This window comes from Taurulus bubalis (genome assembly GCF_910589615.1).
Source record: "Taurulus bubalis genome assembly, chromosome: 8".
NCBI lineage: Eukaryota > Metazoa > Chordata > Actinopteri > Perciformes > Cottidae > Taurulus > Taurulus bubalis.
In genome coordinates this window covers 19,227,698-19,252,467 of record NC_136596.1, presented here as the reverse complement: position 1 = coordinate 19,252,467, position 24,770 = coordinate 19,227,698, and the positions used below count along the sequence as shown (strand labels likewise).

Sequence of the window (24,770 nt, the reverse complement as noted above, 5' to 3'; positions counted from 1 at the left end):
GTGCAGCAGCCGAGTGGCAACCGGATTCCAAATCCATTTCCAAACATCCCCATGTGGCGATACCGTACATATCAAGTGGATTGATGCCAAACAGTTGCTGAGTTTGACAGATGGATGCTATTGAATAACATTGTCTGAGAGCTATGATACATTTGTTTTGATTTTTTTTATCAAAGTTTTTTTTTTTTAAGTGTAAGGGTTAATGATGCCACGTAGAGTCTACTCTATGTTTATATTCAGTATTATTTCACACTGCTTTATGTAGTTTATTTGTTGTCATGTGGTTGTTTTGTCTGCCCCAGAACAACAGATGCAAATTAGCTTTAAGCTAACTCTGTTGCGATTAGCCTGCTAGTTGTGTGTTAAAGTTGTGATAAATAAAATACATGGTGTGTATCTTTCACGCCCAACAAACCCGTCTTTTTAAGGAAAGAAAAAAAACATTTTTGGGAATATTATAAATCATGGATAGTGTAAACTTGTGTCTGCTAGCTAAACTTTGTTGTTGTTTTAGTTAATCACTGCAGTTCATAGATGTTTTCATGCCACCCTGTCGTGACCCCTGATAGTGACGCCTCACAAAGAAAACAACGGTGCACACCCTAACGTTACGCTAAGTCAAAATCTCAGTTTTTTTAATAATACACATCAACACTGACACAAAATATTCACCCTGGAGTTTTCCCCAAAAATATTTGTGAACATGTGGACAAGGCTTGAATAAACATGTTTTTTGGTTTTCCGCGAACAAGAAATGATGCAATACAATGGACATGAAACACACCGTGACTTTGGAATGTTTCTGCTGATTAAGTTAAACTTCCCAAAGGACAACATTGGAAATGTTTTCCAAAAATGTAGTGCTTAATTGACAAGATCTTTCTGGAGATGTCTCATCACCACCTACAATTGATTTTGATATGTTGCAGTTGCAGAGTAGCTCATCCATTCCCTTGTGTATCTTTTCTAGTATGAATTCACAGTATTTTTGACAATATTTACTTTTAGCATTTTTTTTATAGTAAAATAAATACTATAGAATGGTTGTGTCCCCTGTGTGTGTCACCTTAAGCTGTTTAACTGAGGCTGATGGAATTGTCATTATTTTGCAGGTATTTGGTAATAAAAATAAGTATTAGACAGAGTTTAATGAAAACTTAACTGAGGAGAACACAAATTTCTGTGTCAAAATTGATGGCAATCTATTCAAGAGCTTAAGGGCGAGCACTGTGTGTGGGCACCGCGCCTTTGTATGGTGAAGAACGCAGACACGCCAAATGGCTTGCATGATACTCATCCATAGGCACATTTACTGAAGGTGGTGAAGTTAACATTTGTGTGGACATATGCCTGATTTATGCCTGATCAGTGCACTGAAGGGTTTTCAGTTAGTTTCGGTGTCTACCTCTGATGATACAGCCATTTTTATAAACTTGATCTCATTCAGAGAGAGTACCAAACAGGTGTATTTGTAGCTTAGATGCATTCAGTTTGGATAAGCCATGTTTCAGGAATGCCTAATGTTTCAGTCATTGTTGATATTATTTGCTAGGCTGTTGTTTTTCCTGCTATGGTAATTGGAAAAGAATAGCAAGTAAATTAGTAAATACGGTGGTGTTCAAATTTTTTCCTGATTAGCTTTGTAACTGCATTAATCAGTCTTAAAGGATTCAGTAATTAAATTAGACTGAAAATACGGAGAGAATTAATTGGCCATTAGATCTTTTGTACAAAACCTGAACACGTAGGAACTGTGTGCCAGGTGTGTGCGCATTTGTATGTAAATATGGGTGAATGCCATGTGTTCTGGTGATTGGTTGCTTTGCTGGAGGCATTCTCATTCATTGTACTGCTTCCAGGGGACATCAGGCCACTTATTCAATAAGCCAAGTCCACCTGCTGATGCTGGTGTGGCAGAAATGGAGAAATGGATCCTGCGCGTATAAGCAGGACACATCACAGTTTATAAATACTCAGATGAAAGGACGTCTCGTGTCTCTTAAAACATATTTCCTTGCGTCTTCTCTCTGCGCTTGGTTTCCTTGCGTCTCTCTATGCATCCCTGGTGGGAGGGACTAAGACGCAAGGAAAAGACGCAAGTGAGGGGAAACGGGGATGCAATTTAGAGACTTGGGATGTACCCACAGCCTCACTCTTAATTTTGAGCCATATTGGTTTATGTTGCTGTATAAGATGTTACATTTTTCAAGTTAATGGCCGTTTCCGGTTGTAGGAATGGATTCCATTTATGTGAACTTGGACACTAAAGTTTATCAACTTAGACTGGTCTAACATTATAATCAAATGTTCTGTGGCCTGGTTCTGTGGCCTGGAATGAAAAGTTTACTTTTAACTGTTATCATGGTTCACTACCATGATTCTGGACTGGGGGTATTGCACAATAACCATCGTCTCAAATTGTCAACAGCCTTTCTGTGTGCTTGAGGCCATGCGAGTTCCATCACCTAAAGAGCACAATTCAGTTGAGAAAGGCCCCCTGTGTGTCTCTGCATGTGACAAACTACCCGAATTAGCTCTTCTCAATCAGCTGTGTCTGGCTAGCAGCAATCAGGGGTTGCTGTGGTGACGGTAACTGCTAAGTGACAGGCTCCTCTCTAAGCTGAGGTGCAAATCTCATACCCCTGTTTCCCAGACCAGACAACACTTTTACTTGAATGTGAGCACGTTATACAAATTATACTATTTGCTGTTCCCCAGAAACTTGATGAATAAGAAAAGTAATAGCACATGTCCTTATTGAGCTGAACGTTTTGACGTTTGAATGGAGGTCAAACGTTGAAAAAAGAGAAGAAGAAAAAACTGCTTGGAGTGCAGATATCACTTGATCTCTTGTGTGTCTGCCATTGAGAATATGCTCAAAAAGCTGCGGCCAATCAATTACCTCAATGTTGTCAAAAGAGCTGGTCCATGTGAATTTCAAAAAAATATATAGCAAACCTTCATTCATTTGATCCTTGACCTTGACTATACCAGCCCAGTTTGGGGTGGTGCTGACAAACTGAGGCAAACGATGCAGCAGGGTCCTTAGCTTTCTATCTTATTCTCTATCATAACTGAGTTAGGCGTGATGAGTGCACAACCTCACCAACATACTCAAAGACATCATCCCTCCTGCACGGTTTCCTGCCTTCTGCCTCAACCATCCACTTACTCCCTTTGTGGAGACAAGGAGCTTTTTGTGCTCACGAGTTGGACCAAAACACATGAACTCTTTTAAATAGTTTTATGAATGGCTTATTTTGCACCTTTTAGTTCTCATGCTCTTTAATCGTCTGGTCTTAAATTGTTTCTATAAATTGTTTTAATTTATTTCTTTCCTTTTATCTATGTTCTGCTCCATACCATGTGACCATGTGGTCCTGAGCCACATAAATAACTAAAATGGAAAAAAGAGGTTTAGAATATCTCTTACATATCTGGTTTTTATAGGTTTTCCTGAGCTGACAAAAAGGCATTTATATCTTTATAGGGAACAGGTTGCCTTCCGCAAAGGCAGAGATGCGTTCCGAACCCTGTTATTAAAGTTTCAATAATTAAAGATCGTAGTAGTGATAAGCCCTGGCGTTACTGGTGCTTTTTTTATTCATACTTGTTGATGTTTTGGTGTCCTTTCATCATGTTGCTGCCACATCTGGTCTGCTCTTTTTATTTGGCTGAGCTCCTCCAATACAGACAGACACACACACATACACACACAGATAAGCCGCTGTCGTGAAGGGAACTCGAGTTAACGGCAACTGTGCTTATTTCTGTACGTGCAATACAATATGTGAGAGTAAAAAGACAATTGTCACACCACGGTGAGGGCTGTCTTGTCTTGGGTTTTTGTCTCGTAACTTCCTGTTTTATTTTGAAGCCTGACTCTCCTCATGTGTCACTGGTCTGATTGTCTCCCCTGATCCCTGAGTGGTTCCACCTGTTCCCCATTACCCTCATGTGCTTATAGTCTGCGTCTTCCCTCTGTCCTGTGCCAAAGTGTTTTTCCCTGTTCATGCGCCAAAGCCCGCGTCCACAGTCGTAGTTAGATTTTTCCCGAAAGTTTTTGTGCGTAAGTAGTTTTTCTTCCCTCCTTCGGGAGCGCTTTATGTTTGACGGATTAGTGAGAGTTGTTTTGGATCAAAGGAAACAATAAAGTGCGCTGTTACGAATATCCCCTGCATCTGGGTGCTCCTTTTAGACCAGGCCTGACACCAATGCTTTATCAATTAATCCACGGACATTTAAACGAAAGTGAAACCTAATCCAATCACTCTATCCACAGCCTCTCATCCACCTCTAGTATGTTTACACAAGCACAGCACGCACAATGGACACAAGCTTTTTTCTTTAACTTCTCTGCTGGCTGAGACAAAGCAGCCAGGAGGACAGGAGGAGAGAAGACAAAGGACAGGAGGACTGATGACAGGAGGAGAGAAGACAAAGGGAAGAGGACAGGGGAATGAGGACAGAACAGAGGACAGGAGGAGAGAAGACAAAGGACAGGGGACAGAGGACATAGGAGAGAGGACAGAGGACAGAGGACATAGGAGTGACTGATACTGACTGCTGATGTCTGTGCTCTTCATTGTTTAAAAACTTCACAGGAATGTTATTTATTGCATTGACATTTTAAATTAGTTAGTAGTGAAATATGAATTACTTTCTCATGATTTTGTTGTAGACATTGTCTACAAACAATATCTACTTATATCTAATTACCTCTAATCCTACATTATGACTTTTTTATTTATTTATTCATTCTATATATGTTTTTAAAATCAATGATTTAGTCATGTAGAACGGAGTATAGATTAAAGTCGCTATAGTTCTCCAGCAGAAAGGGAGCACTGAGCTGAGGGGTATTTAGTGGCAGCCTGCCACAAGCCACTTAGACGCCACTCAAGCTTACCAGCTGTTAAGGAAAGTGTGAACGGATCATGGATCTGACCTGACTGTGACAATACAGATGTCACAGTGTGTTTCTCCCCTCCCCGCGCGCGCAGTCAGCCGGAGTGGAGCGAGTCTCCGAGGCAGCAGATCCTCGGTCTGACTCGCTGGACGCTGGATGACGCTCTTGCTGTACAGAACTTTAAACTACATCTTTGGTGTTATTGTTACATCTCTGTAAAGTGGCAGTGGCTATCTGGAAAGCTGTGGACGAGGCAGAACGACGCGTTCATTTTCTGTTTATTTAGCACTTTTTTCAACTGTCGTCTCTTGACAACTGCGAGCTTAGCATCCGACAGCACAAAGGTAGGTCTTTTTCAGGTTTCGCATCCCTGCGTAGAGGGGAAATCCACTTGCTGCAACCACACTAGGTCATTCTGTCATGCACAGTATGTTGACATAATTAAGCTTCTATCACTACCACACATAGTCAAAATAACGGGGAGCTTGAACTTTCTGAACATTTGCTTTCGAGCAGCTTTGTTCAACCTTTGGATTTTTCTTTCTACAAATCTAAACAGAAAGAGCGAAAAAAATATTACATAAAATAAAAAGTCTGCTGTGTATTTTCTCATACAGCACTATTTGTTATTTATTTATCCTTTTTTGAAAATTGAGAAATGTAAAAAAAAATTGTGAGTGCAATATATATATATATATATATATATATATATATATATATATATATATATATATATATATATATATATATGACATAAACTCTTCTTGCACCTGAATGGATGTTGCTAAGCATTGACATATTCTTAACTATGAATACAATAAAAATCTCCTCTTAGCATAAAGAACAGAATTCCTTTTTAATTTTTTTTTTCCTCATAACATACAATATTGGCAATATGTAAACATATTAAGTGGCATTTAAAGTGTTACAATTCAGAAAATGTATGACTTTTTGACCTAACGTCTGTGTTGAAAATAATGTTAAAACGAATTATGGTGTATTCCCGCTCAAAATTACTGTATTGTGAGTCACAGCAACATTTATTTACAGTAAGAATTTTGACCATGATGCATTGCAGATCTACAGCAACATGCTGTATAGGAGTTCTACAGTAAGAATATGGCCAGTATACAGTAATATTACTGTGAAAACTACAGAAACTTGTTACAGTGTATTGATCAGGGGTCTCAGTTATAACAGTTGCATACACACAACACTGTCAGAAAGAAGGCATACGCCACTTCCCTCGCAAAGGTTGTGATCAATAAAAAGTACCCACGGTGGGTGTCACACACCTCATCACCACCTGCACATAAGGATGGTGCATTATTAGCAGAGTTTATAAATAAAGCCAGCAACAGCTCTCGCACGATCACTCCTCATTATTATAATACCATAAGAAAACATAAATGACTGATTATGTTCACCGTACAAATTTCCTTCTTTTTTTTATGAGTGGGTGATTCCACTGATCACTGTCGCGATCATTCTGTCTGAATGCTGTAAACATAAATACTACGGTAGATACTCTGGCACTGTTTAGACGCGTACAAAAAGGAGGGAGCGAATGTTCTTTCCTCGAATAATTGCCGTGATTCACCACAAAGACTTACAGGCTCATTTCTATGCATCAACATTCATAAGGGGCTTTGCCTTGACACACATTTATCAGTTGATTTGGGATTTCTAAAAGGAAATAGCTCACTACGCAAACATTTAGTGGGGTTCTTACATTGTTTTATAAATGTCTTATTTCTGTTGAATGCCAAATGTCCAATGTAGATACTTATTTTAATTTTTTCAGTGAAAATGGAATGCAAGATTGACATTTTTATGGCAGTTTTTTGACACCATTGCAACTTTTCAAAAGTGAGGCACAAGGGTTAAACAAAAGTGTTTCAAGGACTTTGCGTATTTACTTATGACAGCTATGTGTTTATGTCAATGAGGTTACAGGCGTCTTTGTTTTATTGCAAACAATAGTCTTGAGCATGTGAACACAGTAGCATGCAGACACATTGTTGCACCTAGGAAGCGTTGATATTTCACAGTGGGATACTTTCAGTGGTGGGCCGTCAAGGCCAGCTAAGCCTTCACTGCTGGCCTAAACAGAATTACAAAGTTATAGCTATTTTATCATTTAATTGTTTTTCACAAATATAATATTTTTTCCCTATTAACTTATTTTCTCATTGCACAGCTCCTGTCTTCTGTTGCTCTGCTTCCAGCTGGCAGCACTGCTTCTAGTGCAGCTTTTTTTAAGGAGAGCTTTCATCCAATCATATTTCACCTCTATGCATAGCTGGCCTTCTAGATTAAAGTACATGGAGACGTTGTCGTGATTGTCATAGTCTTCAACCAATCAGATCTTTAGTTTGACAAGCTGGGCGTGTTCTTTGACGTGCCTGCGAGGTGACCTGGAAGTACGTCAGCACTAACAAGCGCTGTGATTGGTCAGTGGGCCAGCGTGCCCATTAACATGCGCTTAGAAGTCTCAGGCTCAATCTTTTATCACAATACAATGATCTCTCCTCCAGAATTGTCTACACATTCATATTCAAAACCAAACGAAAACACACACACACACACACACACACACACACACACACACACACACACACACACACACACATGTTAGAAACTGACCTTCATTGTTGCAGGCTGTGGTGTTCAGAGCAGTATCTGTTTGAACTTTACATTGGCTTACATTTTGAAATGATTTTCAGGGCTACACTCAAAATGGTCGGCAAACTGACCTGACAACACCGATGCCTTCTGCGTGGGCATCTTAGTGACAGAGAAAATGTATTTGTAATTTGTATAATAAATTATACAAATTGTCAATATTTATGTTTTTGAGCTATGGAATATACTCAGTAATATTTTTAAAATAGGATATCTGCTCCAAATATATGCTTTTCCTGCTTGTCCTCTATGGAGGGCTATTCTCACCCATGATAACAACATGACAGCAGCGAGCAGGAGCCACTGGTCTTCAAAGAAAACCAAACGGTAACTCTGTATAATCCCTCCTCCAACACACGTTTGAGAGAAGACCTTTGGCTGAGAAACTACAGGTAAAACACCTGGTCCCAGATGGTACAGGTCGTTCCACCGGTCCGAAAAGCAATGCAGATTTATTTTCGTTGCCTGAGCCGATTTAAATACTTCTTTTACACTACTGTGTAATGTTGCACAATACTAAAAAAGTTAGCGTGGTACCCGTACGTTAAAAACAATATGATTTTGCATACTTTTAGTATAGATACTTCATTAAAAAAATTAGAGCGCACTCCCTGCTCCCACTCTCTCTCTTTCTCTCTCTCTATGAGCCCGTCTCATACAGAGACGGGCTCAAGAGGACGGGGCTGCAGCGCTCACAGACACAGTACGTGCCTCACAGAGGGATCGCTGGGGAGACATGCACAAGCTTTGCCGTGCCGACCGTCTCGGCTTGTTGGAACAAAGCTCTCCCAGTTGATATTATGATGATACGATTATATATGATGGGTAGTCCAGTAAAGCAGCAGTTTGTAGAATCCAACAGTTTCTGGAGTTCTGTTGCACATGTTCCCAATCAGGCCACCTGATGCTTGTGTCTGTTCTTTATATATATTTATATATATATATATATTTATATATATATATATATATATATATATATATATATATATATATATATATATAGTTTATAGTTTGAAGTTAAAAAGTTTGAAGCTGTAGTTTGAAGTCAAGTGTTTTGTATTTATGTATTTACATTTAAAGTATACTTTAAATAGTTAATATATTGTTCAATTTGAAGATATTTGATATACAATTTGGCAATAAAAAAGTATCGGTTCAGGCACCGTTTAGGCACCAGTATCGTTTTAAAAGTATCGTTTTAGCACCGGTATAGGAAAATACCCAAACGATACCCATTCTTACTTATAATATACTGAATTGTATTAATAAGATGTCCTTACTATGTCAAAGTGTTGAAATAAATGTTAAATATTTAACTGCAAAGTAGTAATGCGTGATACCTTTTTTTTCATTGAATCATACTGGGATTAGATGGCCCCACCAAAAAAAACTGCATGTTGGTAACAATGCACGTCCACTGTTACACACATAACTCAGTGGGCGGCCCCAGGGGCGCTTCTAGGATTCAAGGAAAGGCGGGGCTTAGCCCCTAGAGAACTGGCATGTGTGCGCGCAATTTTTTTTCATTGTATTTAATTTATCCATTGTTTCATAGATTGGTTCAATCAGAAAGAGTGTGATTTTGCTCTGTAGTTTTGCTTGCATTCATTCAGTACATGATAATAGAAGAGACAGAATGTCAGGGTCATAGTGAACACAAATATGAACTTTTCTCAAATAACGAGAGAGAAATACTTTTCCTGCTTGTAAAGGAAAGACGGATAAACTAGCTTTCATATCCACGTCACTCCCAAATCCAATGGATGGAGAATGGACCTGACAGTGTCAACTTTTGAGTTGTTTACTTGTTTTATTTTGAGCAGAAGGGAATAAGATTTTGATCTATTTTGTTGTCTGTGTAGTTTTTACAAACCAATGATATTTTATGCTAATTTGGACACTATCACTGAGATAAAGATGAACTAGTTCAGTGTCAAATATACCATTCAATAGTAAAAAAAACACATGAATAACAAAAATAAAAACATTTCAAGTACATCTTAATTATCGAATGATAAATATTGTATGATGGTACTCCTTGGTATAGTTTACGTTGAGCTAAACTCCTTGGTGTAATCTTGCTGTGAGATAAACTCCTTGGTATAGTTTACTATGAGATAAACTCCTTGGTATAGTTTACTATGAGATAAACTCCTTGGTATAGTTTACTATGAGATAAACTCCTTGGTGTAGTTTACTATGAGATAAACTCCTTGGTGTAATCCTGCTGTGGTTGATGAGAGACATTACAGAGTGAGAAAGCCAGCACAGCAGCCTCCCCAAGGTCCCAGTGCCCTAAGGTTAATTATGATAGGCTATTGGATTGTAATTTTAAGGGGAGAAAACATACAAACCAGAACACACGCACACATGTAGCATGTTAGAGTTATAAATAAGTTGTCCATGTGAGAAACAATAGTTTAATTTAATGACATCACCAAAATACAAATAAAATAAAAGATTTTTTAATTTTTTTAAATTAATATTCGGGGCTAATTAAAAAACATCCGGGGCTAAAGCCCCCGGATGTTTTAGCCTAGGCATGTTTTAGCCTAGGGAGGCCACTGGGGGCCCCCGTCCATGTTGCTGATTCCAGCCTACCAGTAACAAGCCTTCACTGCCAGTGCTGACAAATGTCAGTAACCAGTCTGAAATTGCCCATTAGTCGGCACGGTTCTATCCCCTGTATGCTAATGGCGTAGGAACACTTTGAGAAGCGGCCATGACGTCCAGCGGTAATTCTTTTGAATGGACTCGCACTATTGACTTTGATTCATGCTATTTTCAGAGGGTACCAAGGAAGGCATTATTTATGGCTCCCAACATCAAAGAGTGAAGACCAACAGTTTTGCTTTCACTAGTCGTACTTCATGAAACCTAACCTTATTTGTTTACCTGTTGTGGGAAAAATATGCTTTCATGGTTTTTAACCTAAAAGGCCTTTTTAAAGAAATTGAGGACTTATCCTTAACTTTGTTTAAATTGTTTAACTATACAAATAAGTTGAGCAATTTAACTCATTTGTATAGTTGATATATTTGTATAACCTGATATTTTTCAAAATATGTTACACCATATACATCGGATGCCACAGTAATGTCATGCTTTTTCCTCCTGGGTTTGACATTTCTAACTTCCCAAGGGAGAGCTGTAATTAGTCTACCTTAGCTTCATGCCTTAAGGGACACCCATATGAGCTACCACTTTGAATATTAACAAGCACAGAGTACATAAACACATCTGACACTGTATAGTCATTTTGCACCAGTGCTTTCAGAGCAATATAAGAAGCTTTGAGGACAATTCCACCATTATCAAAGACACCAGTAGATTGTAATACAGTGCAGTCACATGCCATGTATTTTTAATCAAGGTTTGTGACTTTCATGAGAATGTCCTATTCGCCAAGTGTCAGGCCGGGATTCCAATCAGGACTCAAAAGCCGAGGTGTCAGTGAGCAGACTTTATTAGAGAAAGCAAAAACCCTCCTAAGAGGCAGAGGCTAAACAATTCTAAACTCACTATGACAAAGAACTGAAAATCTCTTCAAGGGAGGCTGTCCAAGATTCGACTAAAACTAAGTACTAAGAAACAAAGAGCTAGACTAGAAAGTTACAATAAAAATCGCTCTTTCGAGGTAGGATAAGACTTACGAAAATAACTCTGTAGCTATGAACAAGGCTTTGGAGCTGGCTTAGGTGATCGGACATGAGACGAAACACTTTGGCACAGGACAATAAGCACATGAGGGTAATGGGAAACAGGTGGAACCAATCAGGGATCAGGGGAGACAATCAGACCGGTGACACATGAGGAAGGGCAAGTGACCTGAAACGAGAGGAGAGTTAGGCTTCAAAATAAAACAGGAAGTTACGAGACAAAAACCCAAGACAAGACAAACTTCACCGCGGTGTGACACTAAGTGCATGAGTTGTGTTTGAACTGAAGCTGTCATAGATTGACTTCTTAGACAGTTGTTAGCCACATTTTTACGATACACTTTTTAGATCTTGCTCGTTTTTATACTTTAATTACTTTAATACTTTAATCAGTTTGGCTTTCGCTCTATTCACAGCACTGAGACTGCTCCTGTCAAGCTCACAAATGACCTTCTGCATGTAGCCAACGTGCGCTTTTTTTCCATTTTCAGTCTTCGAACACAGTGGACCAACATGTCTTAATTAGCCATCTGAAGAACGATGTTGGCATCCGTGATGTGCCGCTGGATTGGTGGATGTCTTATCTGTTGAACAGGTCCTTCTCTGTAATGCTTGGAGATGCCTCCTCTTCCTCTGCTCCTCTCTTTTGTGGGGTCCCCCAGGGGTCTATATTGGGTCTTTTACTGTTTAGCATATGCATGTTACCTCTGGGACACATCTTACTGCGACACAATATTGAGTTTCACTGCTACGGGGATAATCCCCAGTTGTACATCTTCATTAAGCCTGGCACCACTACTGTTTTGTGTATCATGCCCTGCCGACATAAGAAATTGGATGTCCAAAACCTTCCTGGAATAAATTACTTCAAGCCTGATTCTATTATAATTACCCCTGCTGGCCCCAGCACTAGCTGCATCAATAATCTCTCCTCAAGTCTGGGAAGCTTATTTAATAATGTTTGACACGAAGCTCGTAACCTGGTGTAACTTTTGATTCTAAATCAGGTCATTCCTTTCACCTGCAGACCTAGAGAGAATCATATGCTTCTCCAGGTAGCAAATGACTCGTACTTTTATCTCTTCCATTCTTGACTACTGCATTGCACTTTATTCTGGTATCAGCAGGCGAAACATATTCAAAAATATGAATATGAAGTGACTTAAGATTGTACTGCTTGTTTTTAAAGCCTTGACCGCTCTGGCCTATGTGCAATCTTCTGACTCCTTAAGCCTGACCACTGCCTGAGATCCGAGGGCCCTATAACAGTTCCAAAATCACGACTGCTCACTAAAGGGCCCGGTGACCTTGCTGTCTGGGCCCCTAAGCTGTGGAACTCCATTCCTAGAGATCTAAGGCAGACTTACTTTTTCCGTTAATACAGCATTTATACAATGTAAAATGTTGCTCCAACAAAACTTTGTTTTGTTTGTTTGTATAGTTTTGAAAGACAACATAAAGTTAGTATTAAAGTTAGTATTTTACTTTTTGGACAGGACACACTTTGTAAAGTGCAACAATAAACCCAGTGATGCTGTATTAATACAGAGCACAAGGTAAGATAGCAACGGTGGGTCGCAATCATGGTAACTGTGTTACCAAGAAGATAATAATGGCCATTATTGCCAACATTAGAGATTCAGCAGTTGTTCATGATGAGGTTAGGTCATGTGTGAGTATTACAAATTGGTGAATTTAACATTAAGGCCACTGACCTATATATTTGCAGCATCATTACCCATGTTCCCTGTATGTCCAGTTGATGGTATGTAGTCCACAGAGAGGCAAAAGTGCCATTAATTACATATGAAGGTAATCTTGCACATCAAGAAAGTTGCATGTTGTTGTAAAACTGTATAGACTGTGAAAATGTAAAATTAGAAAGACAACATACCCAAAACTCGTATATAACGTTTCTCGCTGGAGCTGTGTGTTTCAGATCAGACAACACTTTGTACTTGTTCTTTTGCTTCCCGGCTGATAAAAAGTGCATGGATATAGCTAAGTTATCGAGCTAGCTAGCAAGCCAAGGTACCGGCTGTGTTGGGGACTTGCATTGTGCGAGACGAGAGATGCAGTTCACTGATAGGTTTTACACAAAACTAAATAATACTACGACAAATCTTTTACAAACTGTGACTTTCTTAATGTGCAAAATGATCTTTTAAATTGACAAACATCATATGTGTCTATCATGGCACAATTCAAACAGGATCAAATCATTATTTGTATCTAGTCACTACAGTACATATTTTTTCACATGGTAGTCAACTGTAAGAGGCAGGAGGCAGGACTTCGCCTCTATAGATGACATACCATCAACAACACTGATTGGACCTCCTGGGAACATAGAGGACGATGCTGCAGCCAGGTCATTGATACCGGAAGGCGTGACTTAGCTTATCTTTTGAAGCAATACATTCTTCCATAAGTGCTATATTGATAGATAAAGCTGATTTCTCCTACTTGTGCATCTGAGCATATACCAGGATGCATTGCGTGCAACCCTTGTTACTCCACTCAACTTCTGTTGGTCTTCAGGAGCTGCAGCATATATTTGTGCATAAACTGCAAACTCTACTGTAGGTTCACTTGATATCTTCACTGGGGCTGCAACTATTTATTCCTTTCATAATCAAGTATTCTGATTATTCTAAAGGTTAATTGAGTAATGGGATAAGAAATATTGCTTTATTAGGGAGCAATACATACAGTACATAAGAGAAAATAAGACTAAACTACTAATGGGTTTCCTTTTTAGATAAATCAACAATTGTATTGCTTAAATTGCATACAATAATATTATCCATCAAAACTAAGCCCATTACATGCATGTGAAAGAAACATTAACACACGAACATAACAAGAAAAAAGTACAACTATCGAGTTACAGTACATTGTATACATTCATATTACCATAATTTACTGAGTGGTTAACTCTTACAAAAGAACATGAACATGTGGTTGTTGTTGTTGCTTGTTGTGTTAGATTTGTTCTGGTTTTATGAAGTGTGTAGGGACCTCTGCTGGGGTATGAATGTGTCCCAGAACAATTTTTGAGCTTACTATAGAGTCAGGGATTTTAAATACCAATACATTTTCGCCAATATTGGAGTTTGCTAGAGCCTAGAATCACATGTTATTATCTTAAGTGTTTGGAATATCGATTCAGTCACACATAATGCAATTTTCATTGTGTGACTTTAGCCCACTAATCTGAGGGTATTTGTGTTTGCCTCCACTCTTTCCTTTCCAGGTGCCAGTAGCACAGTAACTCATCGTGGGTGTAAGCGACCATTATCTTGAGGTAACTAGTACACAGGTCTCCAGAATATTTTTTTTTACATTGGTTACACTGAATCACCTGAATATTTAAAATAGGTGCACCCAAAATGTTTGCTGTGCAATCATGCATTCAAATCTTTACCTTTTTTTTTGTCTGTTCTTATAGACATTGGTAATCTTTCAACCCATTAGCCCATGTAAATCATAGTAAACCGGAATACAGGTGCAGATACATGTTTTTTAAGTCAGATGAGGCCATCTCTGGCGAAGATGTTGGACCAGAACAAGGAAAGGTCCAAGGAAAAATTAGTCCGCCCACTTTACGCCCCTGTCCCGCATTATTGTGTGTGAAAATGGCCAAGGCCCGGATTAAGTGCGATCCACATGTTTACATACTAAGTTGGTATAAGAGTAGCGTAATGTGTGTATTTGTGGCTGAGCAACAGAGATAAAAAGAGAGAGTGGCAGCTGTTGACTGATCTCTGTGAAGTTTTCTCCTGTTATTACATGTAAAGTGTAATCCTTGGGATTGTACTGGGCACTGTATATTTCTCCATTTTTAATTAGCGGTATGTTTTAAGGTTGTGATGTCACTCTAATGAGGAGTACATTGCGCGGTTTTACACACACACACACACACACACACACACACACACACACACACACACACACACACTTGTTCGTGCACACTGGCTAATCAATACGTGAATACATGCTCATTGTGCATTTTCGTTTGCTCTCCATATGGGTTGGTTGGCATGCTTGCACCATGGGGGTTGTCATGGAACCTTTAGTGGCCCATACTCGCTTTGACAAAATGTCTCCAACTGAATGTCTGAACAGAAAGAAACCTCAGAAACTGTATTCCATATTAAACATTAATTACTCAGACCTTTCTCTTCTACTGGAATGTGTGTCACTCAGGCAAAATAGCTTAGAAATATTGTTAATAATTCCTCCTAATGATATATATGTATACATATATATATATTTTTATATATATATATATATATTGTATATACATGATGTGTTGCTGAACGAGTTTTGTAAAGTGCCAAAACATTTACTAGATCAGACAAATCCCACAAAACACAATTTAAGGTATTATGTTTTGTCCATTGATCACCACGTTCTGTTCTTCTGTTCTAATAGTTCAGTTCTAATAAAAAGTTCAAAATTGATTGCCATTTAAACAGTAATGAATCCAAAATTGTATTCTTGGTGTTAACTCCTTGTCCATTCAAAAGTATCATGCTATATGCAGCCACCCTTTCTGATGTACACCCACCTACGGTATCAATTTGATATGATAAGTTACTATCAATACTTCCCGATTAAAAGCTAACCAACGTATTGCAATAAACCTCAGATGAGTTTGTAAATGAGTGGTCCCCCTTTATACATATTTTGTTCATAATTGGCCTGTATTGGAGTAGATAGTGCTTAATTTGCTCAGTAAGTATTTCTCCCCCTTGTGTTGTTTTTCTGTTTAGGATACATGTGTTCATGCTAGGAGAGCAGTACTAGAATATTGTTGTAGTTTAATTTGGCCATATGTGTATGTTGCTCTCCTGATATGTTCTGTTTTGTTATTTAAAAAGAAAAAAGAAAGAAGGAACAAAACATCTTGTTTTAAATGTCGATCATCAGGAGAGTTTAACTATTTGTTCCAATCAAAGTTCTAACTGATCTCTTCTCGTCACCATTTAATTTCCTCTGCAGTGTTGTTTCTTCTGAAGAATGGAGATGCTGGACAACATGGGCGAGGAAGGGATAGAGTTTGAGGGATCAGCCAACACAACAGCAAACATCAACATCAGCCTAGATGGCTCCACAAATGACACCAACATGAACTTTTTCCCCTATTATCAGCACTCTCTGTATGTGGCTGCCAGCTACATCCTGGCCTACTTCTCCATCTTCCTGCTGTGTATGGTGGGAAACATCCTAGTGTGTCTGATCGTACTAGAAAACCGTCGTATGCGCACAGTCACCAATCTCTTCATCCTCAACCTGGCCATCAGTGACCTACTGGTGGGCATCTTCTGCATCCCTACAACCCTGGTGGACAACCTTATCACAGGTAATTCCCTGTTCGAAGTCCACTACTGCCTCTGCAACTATCTCTACAATCAAATTAGACTCAGTCCTCTGTCACAAAACCTTTTGAGCTCTTCTACTAACCGGTAATTAAATAGAGTGACTGACTCCAACCCTTATCTTATGTGGGCTCTGATGGTGGTTGCTTTCACATTCAGGATGTTTTAAGTGTCCTTTGTTGAAATTGTACATGTTGCACAATCCACAATTTTTATTGTTTGCATGGGTGATGTTCTTTCTTGTGACATACGTGTCCCAACAAAGAAATGGGCAAACAGGGTGGCTGGCATATTTATCCAAGGTCTCACATGAGGCTAATAGTTGTACATTTTAAAAACATAACCCTTCTTTGTTTTCTATAGGTCTTGCAAAAAAGCTGGATTTATACCTAATACAGGGAGGTACATTGGTGCTTACAGTATAGCCTTCTTCTTTCATTCACTTTGTGATATACAGTAGATTGACAGTAGGAAGGTTGCCATACTACTGCTGTGCAACCTCCCTGTAAGCATTATACGTAGCCCGAGAAAGGGAATAAAGAAGAGGAAAAAAAATCAAGAGTTGAAAAAAATGTGTACTTTTACAGGTTCTCGCAGGAAGTTGTCAAAGGTTTTTCATTTAGGTAAGTGACTAACTGATTGAATAGATATCCGCTCACTTAAATCCATGCAGAGAACATATTTTTAGCTTTCAGACCTTCATCAGAGCAGACAAGGTTCAGCTGGAATGGCAGCTATAGAAACAAACAAACACATCACATCCCAATCACTGAACACCTGTGAACATCCTGGTGGCAGAGGCTCTGCCTCCTGTTAACTAGAGCTGTAACAAGCTGATTGTAGTACTGAGAGGTTTACAAGTGGATGCCACACTTACACAACACAGAAAGTATATGGAGCCCAATGTATACAGACTAAAAAAGCATACAATCACACCTGATAGTAATATCATATAATTGACCTCACAAGGATATAACGTAAATTCATTCGGAAGACCATACTCTTTCTTGCAAGGCCGTAATTTATTTCTCATACATCTGCCAATCACTTCTCACGCATGCTCACTGATTAGTAGGCTCGTTCGTTAGAGCTGCGCCTCGCCTGGAATCCAGACGAGAGCAGGCGGCCGCAGCAGGAGCCGTTGACAATAAACTGCGATCAAGTCGGACAGTTTTCAGCTGTCAGCTGTGTATACGCAGGAAATCACAGAAAAAATGACTTCCTGTTAGTTCCGAACTTTTGTTTACTTGTAGTTTACAGATCACGTTTGGATTCATTCATGTGTTTGTAAATATATATTTATGTAGAAATGTGTGTGTAGCTGCATCCTTTGGTCTTTTGATGTCTGCCTGTGAAATACATTACTAGTAGTTTTGATGTGTGTTGTATAAATACGATTTTGTATTAACAACCACACAATAAATGTTTTTAGATCAAACATGAGACTAATAGTCAATAATCCAGCGTTAAGTATTCCAACTACACATAAAATAAGGAATTTCTACAACACGTGGTGTTTGCTGTCAGATCTAAGAGACAATCAGCTCTCTGATGTGGCAAGAGCCAGGCGTTTCCCATCGTGCACTGAAATCGAAGGCGACTTGATCTCGTGAGAGTATCGTTGACCACGTGTGCATGACGTCAGAGCAAGTCGGGAGCAAGTCGGACACAAATCTAATCGGCATGCATTGCGCGCCGATCGCCGCCGATCGATTCTGCGCAGAATTGGCTCATCTCGAACGAGCCTATTTACTTGCTGTCATTGTTCGGGGCTGTCAATCATGACACCAGGGCCCTATTTCTCGTACCTGGCTTACTGAGTTAGCGGGCTAATTGTCAGGATAAGATGACGTAGGTCAGGCTTTCTCGGTTTCTCCAAGCAAGCTTAGATTAATCACCATAGCAACACAGCCAAAAATGTAAACCTGCTCCCAGGCAGGCTTACTGAAATTCACTGGATAAGCTGGCCACTCCCACTGGACAAAAACAGCAGCTCACTTCCTCATTGATGAAGGAGCGATATTAGTTATATTAGTTTTATAGGGAGAGAGTTCTTTCAGATCGCCAGGATCCATCCTTTACATCGTCATGACTTCCTGTACGCGGCGATATAGATTTTGCCGGCAAGAAATAATTTATTTACGAGAGCTTCTCGAGCCGCGGACATTGATCACCACAGGCGCAGCTGATCGCCCGTCTCAGACACAGACTATCAGCCGCTGCATGCCGCTGTTCTTAAGTTTATTTAGCTCTTAAGAAACTTATGGATGTGTTGAAAGCACTCATAATTATACGACAGTGTTATTAGTACACCATACATATCATTATTGTAGAACATGATTAAGTTGATCATGATAAGAATACAGAGAATCACACACAATTTATTTTCACTGCTTCAATTGATTGAATTTCTGATTATGAATAATACATACATACTGATCCGCCCATAGACATATTCAAACTGATAGTTATATGGTAATCTACACATACATGTATATACATATAGTACATAGGCGCATACAGTACAAATGTCCTCATAAGTATATATTTATTCGTAAATATAATCTGATTGATCTGGGTGATGAAGCACTTAAAATTAGCCGATACATTTTCCCAACACTGACGCATTTAACTTGTCTGATATATTTGCGACGCTAATAGGCTCGTTCGAGATGAGCCAGTTCTGCGCAGAATCGATCGGCGGCGATCGGCGCGCAATGCATGCCGGTTAGATTTGGGTTCGACTTGCTCCCGACTTGCTCTGACGTCATGCACATGTGGTCAACGATACTCTCACAAGACTAAGCCGACCGTCAATTTCAGAGGCAGGCACTGCAGTGGCTCTCCACCGACTGCTTGGCCCAGTGCATGATGGGAAACGTCTGGCTCTCGCCACATCAGAGAGCTGATTGGCTCTTAGATCTGACAGCAAACACCCCGTGTTGTAGAAAATTCGTATTTTATGTGTAGTTGGAATACTTAACGCTGGATTATTGACTATTCGTCTCATGTTTGATCAAAAAACATTTATTGTGTGGTTGTTAATACAAAATCGTATTTATACAACACACATCAAAACTACTAGTAATGTATTTCACAGGCAGACATCAAAAGACCAAAGGATGCAGCTACACACTCATTTTTACATAAATATATATTTACAAACACATGAATGAATCCAAACGTGATCTGTAAACTACAAGTAAACAAAAGTTCGGAACTAACAGGAAGTCATTTTTTCTGTGACTTCCTGCGTATACACAGCTGACAGCTGACAACTGTCCGACTTGATTGCAGTTTTTTGTCAACACATCTTGCTGCGGCCATCTGCTCTCGTCTGGATTCCAGGCGAGGCGCAGCTCTAACGAACGAGCCTTATGTCTCGCACCGGGGGCGCTGTTAAAGTTGCGTTCACGGCAACAATATTGCAAAAACGTTGGAATATTCGCAATGCGTTTGCTGTGAATGATTAAGGTATTGACTTCCTCATATGCCTTCATGATCACCTCCTGCTTCTCAGCAGAGGAATAAAAAGAGGTTCCTTTGAGTTTATTTGCCATTGTACTGTTAGAACATCGTGGTGTCAGTGCTCGATTATTATCCCTTCTGACGAGGAGCGGGCGCGCGCATTTATCCAGATGACTGACGTCTGGCTAGAATTAACGAGACCGTTTCAGCGCGGATCAGCCGTGAAGAAACCCAGATAGCCTGATGTCAATCATTTCGCTAATTTAAACTGGAGATTAGGGCATTTGCTTGACTTTGTTTAGCCAGGTACGAGAAACAGGGCCCCGGTCTCCTCTTTCCAATAAGCACAATGAAACAATTGCATCGTTAGCCTATCATCTTGCTGCTGTCTCTTTGAAACATGACTTGTCTCTCTACCTTCAGTTCACTCATGTTGCTGTTACGCACCTCACCACCTCCCCATCTCCGCCCATTCTATCAGCCTAATCAGCACCACCCCCACCACCAGGTCTGGATTCCACGGGGGGGATTTATCTTGTTGCTGATCAGGGCAGAAGGACCCTCAATTACAAATCTCTCTGTAGAGTCCAAGTGCCAAAGACTCTGAGACTTTATCATCACATATCATTTGTTAACAATAAACAATTATCCTTTCTTCATTTGACTGGTCTCTCCTGATTGAAATACCAACTTGAACTGCAGCTGGCATCCTTCCACAGCCTCACCCATTGCAAGTTGCTGCTCCATTTCATCCTCGGCTGGGACAGCAACGAGTGTTGTCACCTGCCACATTGCCTGTTTACCACCCTGATGCTTTCAGGTTCCCCCCCACGAAAGCCCTTCATTCCCTCATTTCATTCATGATTAACTGCAGGGATTTGCTGTGCTCAAAATGGCCCTCCATAACTGCTATCTCCAGGGGATCCTGAGCAGGGCTCTTTTTTTGCCAAAAGGCCATATCCTTACTCCTATGCACTGGCTGCTCTTCAACAACGTTATGGTCAACTTGATCATTTGTGAAATGAGTGCCATCCAAGAGCTTCATTACAACACAGCTGCTAATGTGTAGAATATAAAAGTGCAATGAATACAATAAATAGGAGTAACAATCAGATCGCAGAATACGATGGATATGAATCAAATGCAGAAAGCAGTTATTATGTAGGAATTCGAAGATGATAATGAATATGAAAGCATTTATCAAAATATGGTGAATGTGAACCACCGAAGTCTAAAAATTCAATCAGAGAGAACAGTGAGCAGTAAAGTAGCTGTGAAGCCAAACCACCACGAACGTAGTTATTTGCATGCATAGAGAATTTATGAACATTTACTGCAGGCCACATGACAGGTTGTGATGATGACCAGTCAGCGTGATTGTGTTTTGTCGCTCTATTCAAGCAATTTCCCATTCCACGGAGAAGAAAACTGCAGGATACAATCACATTTCTGCTGTAGCAGAGATGATGAAACGGAAAAATGAAAGGAAGCAAGCTGTGCAGGGACCTGCTATCACATTTCATTTAGTGTCTTCTCTGCATTTACATTTGCAAGGACATCTGTAGAATGCCTCTGAATTTCTTCATGCCACATTAAAGTAATTTGATAAAAGGTTATGCAATCTGTGAACTAGTGATTCTAGAGTTCTAGAAACCCGCATAGATTGACAATTATGTTACAGTGTTACCACTGAGGACTACCGTACTACACTAATGAGTGTCATTTTTTTCAACAGGATGGCCCTTTTCCAACATTGTGTGCAAGATGAGCGGCTTTGTGCAGGGAATGTCTGTTTCCGCATCAGTCTTCACTCTTGTGGCCATATCTGTTGAAAGGTTAGTGTGTGCTCTAGTTTGATGCCTTTTTCCCTATTTATCTAAACGAGCTATAACACAAGACAAACAGATTTCAATATGGTCCAGACTTTTTTTTTGTTTTTGTTAGTGGGAGTGTTATATATTTTTGTCAATACAAAGAAGAGTGTTGATGTGTTGTATATTTATATGTCTAACTGTAACCAGAGGACTATGCAAGTATGTGGTCGGAGGAGAGATAAATACCTAAATAAGCAAAGAAATAATAATAATGTTGATAGATAAATTAAATAAATACCTAAATAAAAAAAATAAAAAAGTGGTGATATGTGAGGTGTCATACGTATATGATAAAAATAATAATAGTTAGAAAGGGGAACTCAGGAGAAAGCAGATCTCCACCAGGTGTGTACATAACGACCACTACTGTATTTTATGATCAATAAAAGCAACAATCCCCGTACAGACACTAGTCTAGGGTGTTATGAAATACACTCCATTTAAATTCTAAAACTAGTGGCAATTTATTCAGGCAATCAGCTTGAAGTCGTCATAAAAGACATTTCATATAATCTTTCCAAAAACTAAATTCAATTCACTTTGCTGTCTGACCATGTGGCAGTGGTGTACTCAGCATTGTGTCTACTGGTACATTTCATTAGCTGTTAGAGCTCACCAAATAATAAAAGTGGGTACTGTTTCCCCCCACTCTGTCTCCGGCTGCAGCAGCAGTCAGATGGGTTATCACTAGTGGCCAACTAGCAAAATGAGAGATTATCTGTGGACAAACACAGAGGTGCACCCTCACTCACTCAGTCAGGGACATATGGACTCACACAGACACAGTCAGTCACTGACGCACATGAGCACACATTCAGCTTTAGACATAATTATTTATTGTTTTGAGCAGTGGCATGAAGTTTAGATGTATTAACGACAGGTTTGATTGAGGTAATGTATGACATGACGAGAGACGTGCTTGTGTCTCTGTACAGCTGTATTAAGGCATAGCAGTGCTTTGAGCTTAATGCTAATATACATCATGCTAACGTGTTGCTGGTATATGAAAGTACCCGTGAATGTATTACTTTCAGCTATCAGTCTGATAACAGCTGATCCACTGCTGGCCCAGTTAGAAAAAAACCCACGGCCCGTCATGATTGATAGATTGATAGATAGATAGATAGATAGATAGATAGATAGATAGATAGATAGATAGATAGATAGATAGATAGATAGATAGATAGATAGTTTGTAGCAAGCAAAGTTACAGAGTAAACATAAATAGCAGAGCAGAACATATTAGATTTAAGAAAAATAAAGAAAATGCAAAGTATATACAGTGTATATGAAGTATATACAGTGAAATAGAAGTATATAGTGAAATAGAAAAATATCAAACTAAACAGAATTGCAATTTTTAAAACATGGGTTTCTGCTCTTTGAGATTTGGGTTTGTCATGATTTTGAAGACTGAATGATTCATGTAAAACATTATTGGAAGATTAATAAGTATATTCAGTTTGAAGTATCCTTAGTTAAAGCTCTCGTTATATTTGAGATGTTCTTCTTTTGTTCATATCTAGATGTATATCTAATTTGTTGGACCGCTCTTCCCTACTTATTTACTACAGGTTTCGCTGTATCGTTTACCCTCTACAACCCAAGCCCAGCATACTTGTTGCCAAGGCAGCCATTACGTTGATCTGGATGCTTGCAGTGGGGATCATGTGTCCTGCGGCTATGGCATTGACTGTGGATAAAATTCCTTTCCACAAAATGGTGTACAATGATGACTTCAACCAGACATCCCCCCTGTACTCCTGCTATGAAAATTTTGCTAACCCTCAGAGGAGAAAGGTATACACAGCGGTTCTGTTTGCTCACATCTACCTGGTGCCGCTCACCGTCATCACCCTAATGTACGGAGGTATCGGAGGTAAACTGTGTTCTTCTGCGGTCGCAAACCGAGAGCCCCAGCCGGCCAACGTCACAGTCCAGGTTGGGCGGAGAAGGGCTGGTCAGCCAATGATTTCCCAGAAAAAGATCAAGGTGATAAAGATGCTCATCATGGTGGCTTTGCTTTTCATGCTGTCCTGGCTGCCACTCTGGACTCTCATGATGATGACTGACTACGCAGGCTTGGACAGGGAGCAGCTGGACCTCCTGACCAGCTACATCTTCCCCTTTGCCCACTGGCTGGCTTTCTCTAACTCCAGCGTCAACCCCATCATTTATGGTTACTACAATGAGAACTTTAAAAGGGGCTTCCAAGCGGTGTGCAAGTCCAGGCCCTTTGGCTGCCTTGTCCAGTGCGAGCAGTGGGAAAAGATGGCTAGGAGGGGCAGGAAAGACAGGTCCAGGCAAGTACCCTGTGGAGGCACTGACTTCAGAGATGCCACTAGCAATCACAACCATCTTGTCATGGGGCTGAGAAATAGAGTCCATAACGTCAACGAGAGAGCAGAAACAGCAGATGTGAATAGAAGTGTAAGGGTGGGGTGTGTGGTGGTCCACTCAGAGAGAAGTCCTACAGATCAAGGGTTAGAAATGACAACTCTACAAAAGAAAGGCAGTAATGGTGAGGAGTCAGAAAGGGTAAGTTCACTGGCAGCCTCAGTGTGTCAGGCGTGGGATAACTGAGTGTTCACAATATTACCCAGAAATGAATAAACTAAGCCATAGTATGTTAGTTTGTAGTCCCAAGCAAGAGACAATTATCTGATATTAAATGTGGTAACTGTTTGAGAGGTGGTCACATATTGCAATCCTAGTTCTAGGCAGTGCCTCGTCTTTACTATAAACACTTAAAATTCCTGATGCTCATGCTCTGCCAATCAGGGACAGCACA

General features: G+C 39.8%; 1 protein-coding gene across 1 annotated transcript; it reads left to right on the top strand.

Annotated features, from left to right (window-relative positions):
• Positions 1-16,278: 16,278 nt before the first annotated feature.
• On the top strand, positions 16,279-24,562 carry npffr1l2 (neuropeptide FF receptor 1 like 2; the record flags this gene model as incomplete). The annotated part of the gene is made up of 3 exons (XM_079222811.1): positions 16,279-16,621; positions 21,841-21,940; positions 23,554-24,562. The coding sequence occupies 3 exons, from the start codon at positions 16,279-16,281 to the stop codon at positions 24,560-24,562; spliced, it is 1,452 nt and encodes a 483-aa protein (XP_079078937.1).
• Between the last annotated feature and the right edge of the window lie 208 nt (positions 24,563-24,770).